Raw genomic sequence first — 9,090 nt, 5'->3', positions numbered from 1 at the left:
AAATCTTACAAAACACGATGAATTTCAAACCATCATAGAAAGTCTCCTTCATGGCCCTTGTGAATTTTATCAGACACTATGTTTACACTATGGTGAGAGACTTGTAGCAGCAGGAACAGGTTTTCATTTTAAGTGTGTGTGTAGGGGGGAGGAAATTGATAGAATCTATTTGTCATCAGGAGAGACTACCTTTAAAAAATCAATGCCACAATGTCATTTTATACATATGTCAAAGGCAAGGAAAGATGATCTGCTGTCTCAGGTGTCCATCTGGCTGTGTCCTGATTGAAGAAAAAGAATTCAGGAACTACCAGGGGTCCATGAAATAGAACAGAAACAGAACTAGTGGGAGTGGCCCTTGAAGTTCTTAGGTTTCTATGTTCAGAGTAAAGATTACTCTCCCCACAAAACGATCGTTGATGACATCATTTATGATGCCCTTGCCCTTCAGTTGGCACTGCACAGGCACCGCCTGGTTCTTCACCACGTCTGTAAAGTGCATGGCCACCAGTGGGGAGGTGTAGTTAACCTGTAGGCGGAAGAACAATGAATCCTAAGTGTGAGGAGAGGACGGAACAGGGGTGGGTCACAGGATGGAAGGGATTGGATATTCAGTGCAGGATGGGATAACCCTTTGCAAAGGGAACCGAGTAAACCCCATGATGCCAAGTCACAGATAGCTAAAGCCAATGACATGCCCGCTCTGCTCTGGGAGAATCACACATTTCTCTTGTAAGTCACTGTCAGATGTCTGACTGTCTTCTGGGGAAAACCAATTCTGCCTCTGTGTGATATGATTTCCTGGATATCAGACCATAAGTCAAAGCAGAACTAGTATCTTTCAAACCGCTGTGCCAGAGATGAAGCCTCGCTGTATGACCCACAACCACTGCCCGGAGGCTTCAACTGGGAGGAGCAAGCAAGTGTGATTATTTAGGCACAGCTGAGCGCAACAACAGTGATTTGTCTGCTCCCAGCTCAAATTAGCTATGTGTGTTGGACAAGTCTGTGTCTCTCTCTGAACCCTAATTTCTCCATCTGTAAACTGAAGGAGTTAGACCAGACCACATCTGAGATTCCTTCAGATACGGAAAGCAGTGGTTGTACTGGGAATTGGTAGAGAGGCTGCTGGTCTTGGCCGGCAGCTATTCTTCCCGCTGTTACTACACGCTGCCTCCTAACTCTCGTAGATACCAGACAGCCCTTCCTTTATCTCTGAGCCCTTTCCAACAGCAAAGACTGAAAAGGATACAGGCTTACGTGAGTCAGTTTGCCATAGTAAGGGTAGTAGCGAAGGTCAAAAGAAGCCGATTCTGGGTAGTAATTGATGGATCGGATGTCATTTTCATCACCTCTCTGTAAGTAAGAGCAGGTATATGTGGGATGCTGGTTCCCTCAGTGGGTTAGAGCCTGAGCTCAAGTGGCCTGTGCCCCAGGTGAAATCACGGTGTGACCCACAACCAACTGTCCCAGGAAGACTCATGAAAGCAGAACAGGCCATAGCTTACCCCAGAGTATTTCCAGAAAGAGTTTGTGCTTTGGTTTTCAGTTCAGAGACTACTGAATGGAAGGCCTGGACTGGGGAGGCCCAAGGTGCTCCATACGGTTCTGCTCTGGCTCCTAGGGGACCCAGCCAGAGGGCTCCAAAGGGCTTGCCCTAGCTGCTGCTGCTCCGGCACAAGAGCCTACCATGCCAGGCCCTCTCTAAAGAACTCATACTGGGCCTGGCACCTGGTCTTGGACCTTGAGGCAGGCTTAAGTTAGAGCATGTCTAGATGATCCTACTGCACGATGACTTGTACACCGTGGGCTTGGTTCTATGGGATGGCACACCAGGTGCACAGGGACCTGACGCATAGGGACACAGCCCAGAGTCTGGCCCACCTAAATTCATGTCTCTGACCACATTCTCTGCTTAAGTACAGCAGGATGTCAGGATGATAAGCAAGAGGGGAGCCGTGCAGGAAATGATTAAATAAACAAGTCTACCGTCATCATAACATGTCAGGTAGGGGACTGACCCTCCTGCTTATGCCTTAGGCTTGCCCTAAATAGCAGAGGTCTGGGGACTGATAAGGGACAAACAGTGCATCACCACCAGCACATAACTCACGGGATTTATGTGATTACTTCTGTCAATATAGTGTAATCGTTCATAGTATAAGCCTTAATTCATTCTAGTAATTACCTTATCCTGCTTGATTTCCACAAGTGGATGTGAATTTCGACCCATATTGATTACTATACAATGTATAAAGTCTTAATATTTCTTGTTTTCTCTTTAAAGGACAATTCTCAGCAAGAGTCCGTGTAAGTTGAAAAATAAATGGCTTCCACTAGGGAACCATAAACAAGATTCAATCCACTTAATAGGCTAGTTTAGGACTGAGTTGGTCTTTGTGATTTAGTTACACATTCTTCTAAAAAGCAATGAAATTCATTTTTTGGTGTGTAGTCTGTGGAATCAGCTCCAATAGTTTGTAGTCACAGCTCACAAGTGTGTGTATTTACACATACTCATGTATGTGTCCACAGAATGAATGTCCTTCCTACCTTGTTCACCCAGCAAACCCCTGCCTGACCTTTCAAAACTCATCTGCAGGGGTGCCTGGGTAGCTCGATCTGTTAAGCGTCCAACTCTTGACTTTGGCTCAGGTCATGATCTCATGGTTCGTGAATTCAAGCCCCACATTGGGATTCTCTCTCCCTCTCTCTCTGCCCCTGCCCTGCTTGCACTTTCTCAAAATAAATAAATAAATAAACTAAAAAAAAAAAAACCCTCATCTTCAGTGTCACCACCTCCCATGTGGAACTAAACTTTCCCTCTTCAATTTCCCCACGGCAGCTGTAATATGCGATTGCCCTGACTTCGGAGACAGAGTCATATTTATCTTGGCACCCCCAGCACCTAGCAAAGTACCTGGTATATTACAAGTGATCGATAAGCTCTTGCTGAATACATGCTGCCTTCTGCTGCTTTCTGATCTGCCACTGTCCAACCTGGAGCTTTGAACTGTCTCTAGTACTGAGAATGGGATTATCTGACTTCACACATCAGCTCCTGCAATTGTCCAGGGCTGCGGGTGCAGTCGATGTTATGAAATCAGAGGGAGCTACTGCTTCCGGTCTGAGAAGCAAAACCAAGATCTAGGGCCATTTCCTACAAAGGAGCTAATTGGCGCAGATGAGATAGGAGTTAATGGTCCCTCGAAGGACAGTTAATTAGCATATTAATGGAGTTCTTTTTCTACTTCCCTTGTAGTCATTTGTTATTGCAACACCCAGCACCACTGGTCATTGCTGCAAAAAGTGAAATTCTGTTTTAAAAGCAAGGACTAATGACTCTAATGAAAGCTGTTTGTTTAGGTCAAAGAAACAAGTAATTAGAGGTAAAAGCAAAAGTGTAAACAGAATCCCAATTAATGACGTGGCACATTGTCGTTCCCTGCTGTGGCCCTTAGCTGAGGCTCATTCTTTGGCTTTCACAGGTATATATCAGCACACACACACATACACACACACACACACACACACACACACGCACCCACGCTACACACACAAGCACACATAAATTGAACGCTTTCTGGCAGGAGGGAGGCCTGAAGGTACTAAAGGGAGGTAGTTATGAAAAGATTAACACTTTCCCTAACCCACAGCCAATCTTCCACAGTGAAGCCCTTGAAGGGATGAACCATCTTTTTGCATAAAATAGATGTGCTAACAGTACCTATTCAACAAGGCACCTTAGGGGCACCCGGTTGGCCCAGTCAGTTAAGGTTAAATGTCTGACTTTGGCTCAGGTCATGATCTCGAGGTTCATTCGTGAGATCGAGCCCCGCATCAGGCTCTGTGCTGACAGTGCAGAGCCTGCTCGGGATTCTCTGTCTCCCTCTCTCGCTGCCCCTGTCCCGCACATGCTCTCTCTCCCAAAATGAATAAATAAACTTAAAAAAAAAGGCACTTTACCTGAACTTTGCAGGAAACCTTCACAGGATCTCCAAGCTCAGGACGGAAGCCTACAATCTATTGAAAGAAAAACCAGCGTTGTTTATATACACACACACACACACACAACAGATCTGACAATAAAAAATGGGGCTTTTCTTAATCGCCCTTAAGCCATCCCTTCCTTAGACATAAAGTTTGTCTATTTTGCCCTCTCAGGAATGTTACAGAAAGCAAAGAATGCAAAATATCTTCAGAACTGCGCAGCTTGGCTTGCCCCTAGTTGTGTTTGTGACTGATGTTCATACGATGGTAATTGCAGCAAGATAATCCTGAAGATGTAAAGACATTTCTGGTTTTAAGAGGGGTGTGCCTGGGTAAGGCTCTGCCCCACCTAAGGCATGGCAGGAGAGGAGGAAAATGAATTTCTTATATAAGAATTGTCCCCCCACATCATGTCAGTCCCCTGTTCCAAACAGCTCAAGACCTCATTACTACTGATAGAGGGCATCAAAGGGCAGGTTGGGGGTGGGGGAGATAAGCGGAAATAGGAAGTGTTCAGGGAGAAAAAGCTATTATTGCTTGATAGGTTGGTCCGGTTGTTTGTATTACTGATGTTGTCAGTAAAAATGGCCAAACTTGCCATGTGTGAAGACAGAGCCCAAGAGAAATGGAGTGGCCAGAGCCCTCCTACCCAGCTCATCCACTCATCATCGCTGGAGTATCAAGGGCCAATATACCCGGTTCATCTTCAGAAGGATGCAGGGCTGTCCAGTAGAGTAGCCAAAAGTAGGGTCCTCCAAGCCAGAGCAGTTCTTCAGGAAAGAGCGCTTAAACTGGCAGGCCTTCTTGTCTTCATCCTCGTTGCCATCTTGGATGAAGTACTGCCCCGGGGGACAATCCACATTCATTTCCTCTTGAAGACTGTCATTGTAACCTAGAGCATGTGCGTGGGTGGCAAAGGGTCGCATTAGATGGGTGCTACAGGGGAAGGCCATGCTTTCAGTAGCCCTCCCCTAGTTTCCTTTCTCCAACTTGCTGGTGTGCCTCTGAAAGGCCAGTCTGGCCCAGGCTCTGTGAGCAGGCATCTGTTCCCCGGGGACTTTCAGCAGCAGCATCTCTCCGGGAAGCCTTTTGGGCTAGTCCACTCGGCCCACTCTGATTGCTTTTCATTGCCTCAGAACTTTGGAATATCTACCTCTGGGTCATGTATCGGTCACCTTATAACTTCTCTCTATTCTTCATTATTTCTTTTCAGCTATGGCAAAGTATAAACTTGGAGGACAGCCTCTTCTTCGGGAAGAGGAATAGGCACACAGTGGACAGATCTTGGAAGAGGGACTGAATCATGGCATGGCATGGCTTATATAAGGGAGCGAAGCTCTTGGGTTAACTCTCTTTAAGTTCAATCTGGGAACCATCTCCCTTTGAGGTCCATAAGACGCACCTGGTGCAAGAGGATGAGACGTGTATGTTGTGGGACAGGAGGAAAGGAGAGGAAGAAGAGAGGGAGGAAGAACAGGAGATAACATCCCTTACAGAGGGAAGTTAGCACTGCAAAATAGAAGCTTAGGTTGCAGGACACAAATCAGGGGCCTCTGGGTGGCTCAGTCGGTTAAGCATCAGACTCTTTTTATTTCTTTTTATTTATTTTTAAATGTTTTATTTATTTCTAGGAGAGAGAGAGAGAGAGACAGTGTGGGCAGGGAGGGTCAGAGAGAGAGGGAGTCACAGACTGAAACAGGCTCCAGGCTCTGAGCTGGCAGTCAGCACAGAGCCCGACGCGGGGCTCGAACCCACGAACTGCGAGATCATGACCTAGGCGAAAGTCGGACGCTTAACCGACTAAGCCACCCAGGCGCCCCCAGACTCTTTCTTTTTAAAAATTGTTTTGTGTTTAGTTATTTTTGAGAGAAAGACAGAGCATGAACAGGGGAGGGGCAGAGAGACAAGGAGACACAGAATCCAAAGCAGGGTCCAGGCTCTGAGCTGTCAGCACAGAGCACAATGCGAGGCTCGAACTCAAGATCTGTGAGCTCATGACCTGAGCCAAAGTCACACGCTTAACAGACTGAACCATCCAGGCGCCCCAGCATTGGACTCTTGATTTCGGTTCATGAGTTAGAGCCCCCGTGGCGCTCTGCACTGACAGAAGGGCCTCCTTGGGATTCTGCCTCTCCCTCTCTCTCCTCTCTGTGCCCCTAGCACACGCACACTCTCTCTCAAAGTAAATAAACTTTCAGAAAAGAAAAAGAAAGACAAAAACCAACAATAACCATAGCGTCTCCACTGAGAGGGTAAGATCTTATCTATTGAGGCACTGAGTAGTTCATGTCCCTTTACATTGGATGGAACATAACATGTGTGCAAGGCATACACATTAGGGAGGGAGCTAAAAGGGGCTGTCTGTGAGCTCACTCTTTGGCCTACCTGATGCCATGGAACTGGGCTTTGGAAATTACTGCATTATTTCCAGTTTAGTTTTAAATGATGGAGTCCAGTTAGTCCTGTTAGATCCAGCCTCTTCACACTCATGTTCCCAGTAGCTTAGTTTGTTTTTTTTTAAGATTTATTTTTTATTCTTGAGAGACAAAGTGCAAGTGCAAGTAGAGGAGGGGGCAGAGGGAGAGAGGGAGAGAGAGAATCCCAGGCAGGCTCCACACTGCCAGTGCAGAGCCCGACACAGGGCTCGAACCCACAAACTGTGAGATCATGACCTGAGCTGAATTCTGATGCTTAACCGACTGAACCACCCAGGTACCCCTCCAGTAGTCTTGTTTTTCAGAAAAGACTGTGTACCTGTGATCTACTTGTGGTAAAACTTCAAATGTCCTGCTGGGTTTTCATCTGGACAGGTTGTGACTTGGGTTTAATATTATTAAGGAGCAACTGGGAATTTAAAAATCTATTCCAATTATGGTTAAGCCTTTATTTTGCCTTTGACAAAGCTACATTAGATTCAAGGTTTTGTTTTAATCTTTTTTTTTTATTTAGAACAAGTACTATGTTCAAATAATAAGTTTCTAAATAGAAGCTCTAATCACATGCTCATTGTTCCTCTTGAGGTAGTTCCATTAAAAATAATGTGACATGGGCATGACCTTTGTTGCAAAATCCCAGTCCTCCTGGGAATGAAATCGATACTCTGGGATGTCTATTTCAGAGATGTGTCCCTTTTAAGTAGGGCATGTTATCTACACTTAGGAACTAAAAACCCAATGCTTTCCCTAATGTTCTCCATCTCTGTCCTCAGGTCGGAATTGGTATTTCTCCATCTATTAGCTTCTCGGGGGGATTTCCTCAGCAGAGACTCTGGCAACACACTTGCGATATCTTACAAGCATTTCAAAAGAAAAGAAGATATTGCACTGGCTAAGATGCCCAAAACATTTTTTTTGAGCTCAGAAAGGAGCTCTATTGGATTCAGAGAGGAACCAGCCACCCTCATTTTACAAGCGCAAGATCTGAAACTCAGACTTATCCAAAATGACACTGAGCATGAAGCTGAGTTTCTAATTCCTGGTCATAAGGCAGCAGCAAAGAATTATGAAAAGCAGTATTTCTCAATCTTTAAAGTTCATACAGTTCACCTGTGGATCTTGTTCAAGTGTAGATCCTGATCCAACAGGTCTGGGGCGGGGCCTGAGAGCCTGGCTCTGCAGCAAATCCCCAGGTGATGCCGGTGCTGCGGGTCCTGGATCAAACTTTGAGTAGCAAGGGAGTCAAAACCACGGATGCGGGTTTAAACACTGGTTCAGCTGCCAGAAGACTTTTTATCACGTTATTGCCTTTTTCTTTAAAAAAATTTTTTTAATGTTTGTTTCTTTTTGAGAGAAAGAGAGAGAGAACAGGGGAGGGGCAGAGAGAGAGAGAGAGAGAGAGAGAGAAATCCAGACAAGGCTTCAGGCTCTGAGCTATCAGTACAGAGCCCAATGGAAGGCTTGAACTCACGGACCAGACTGCAAGATCATGACCTGAGCCGAAGTTGGACGCTTAACCCACTGAGCCACACAGGCCTCCCTTTGCTTCCCCTTTCGTAAACTGGAGACTCTAGATTCTGCTATGCAGAGTGAAGGTTAAATGACAAAATTTATGCATTTACATAACATTTCCCACCACATAAGAGATTGGTTTTCTCCTAATTCAGTGCACATTCTACCACTCCCTATCCCTACCTGCTTTGGCCAGGAAGGGACAACCAGACCGATCCAACTGGCTTTTTGCCACAAATAATTGGTGCAGCAAGCTAAACCCACCAGGGCTCCTCTTTGATAGCTGGTCAATAACAGTCTGTGTGCTCTGTGTTGAACCTTCACCAGATTGCTACCTCAGTTTTCACACTTTGGAAGGGCTTCTCCAAAAAACCACTCATTTGTCCCCAAAAGTGAATCTGATGATGCTATAGACATAGCCATCTTGAAAACACTTGCTATCAAAATACTGGAGTGACTGTCACCCAGAGAGATTCTTCCTCTAACTCCCTGTTGGGACGTTATTAAACGGAGACCCTTGCTCTCTTCCTTCAAGATGGCCGATCTCCAAGAAATGAATTCCCTTCCCTTGGGAAAGTAGAGGGGGCAGGAATCTTCTCGTTCAGGAAAACACCCTTCTTTTCTCAACATTACCCCCACCTCGAATTATCTTTCATTATTACGCCACCTGGATGTGCCCAGGACATAATTAGGTGCCCTAGACTGTTCAAGAAAAGAAAAGAAGGTCTCTGCCCCAATGAACTTAGCAGAGTGCTGGAGAGTTGGCTTATATGCTTTCAAGGCAACATACGATCTCAAAGGAGAGCGGTTTTGACTGTATGTGCAGTCGCTGAGGGGAATGCAAGGTAAGGAAAAACCAGGATGGGCTGGGGTTTCTAAGAATGTGATTTCTGGTGAATCGTGAATTTTGAATCCCCACCCCATCATCTTTCCAAGGAGATGTCCCCCCTTCAGAAGAACTTACTTACCCTGGAGAAAGCCATTTAGGCTAATGACATAATGCTGCCAGGTGTCAGGTTCAGAAACGTTGAAGTTGAAGTTAAGGCTATGGGCGAAGGGTCTGATCATGACTCCTGGCAATGAAAACAGGTCTTGGATATATTAACCCATTCTTGGGATAACTTTTTTTGTATTGATTTCCATGAAACCTTTA

General features: G+C 45.6%; 1 protein-coding gene across 2 annotated transcripts in view; it reads right to left on the bottom strand.

The window, feature by feature from the left end:
* Positions 1-367: 367 nt before the first annotated feature.
* The window catches only part of ATP1B4 (ATPase Na+/K+ transporting family member beta 4), an 18,169-nt gene continuing 9,446 nt past the window's right edge, over positions 368-9,090 (bottom strand). For both annotated transcript variants that reach the window (XM_077756270.1, XM_077756271.1), the window contains exons 4-8: positions 8,906-9,010; positions 4,686-4,882; positions 3,967-4,023; positions 1,261-1,356; positions 368-529 (exon numbers count right to left, since the gene is read on the bottom strand). In XM_077756270.1, the coding sequence (XP_077612396.1) occupies positions 368-529; positions 1,261-1,356; positions 3,967-4,023; positions 4,686-4,882; positions 8,906-9,010 (617 nt within the window). The remainder of the gene's footprint in view (positions 530-1,260; positions 1,357-3,966; positions 4,024-4,685; positions 4,883-8,905; positions 9,011-9,090) is intronic.

Source organism: Crocuta crocuta, unplaced genomic scaffold (genome assembly GCF_008692635.1).
Source record: "Crocuta crocuta isolate KB4526 unplaced genomic scaffold, BGI_CrCroc_1.0 scaffold1156, whole genome shotgun sequence".
Lineage (NCBI taxonomy): Eukaryota > Metazoa > Chordata > Mammalia > Carnivora > Hyaenidae > Crocuta > Crocuta crocuta.
This window is presented reverse-complemented; position numbering and strand designations above follow the sequence as displayed.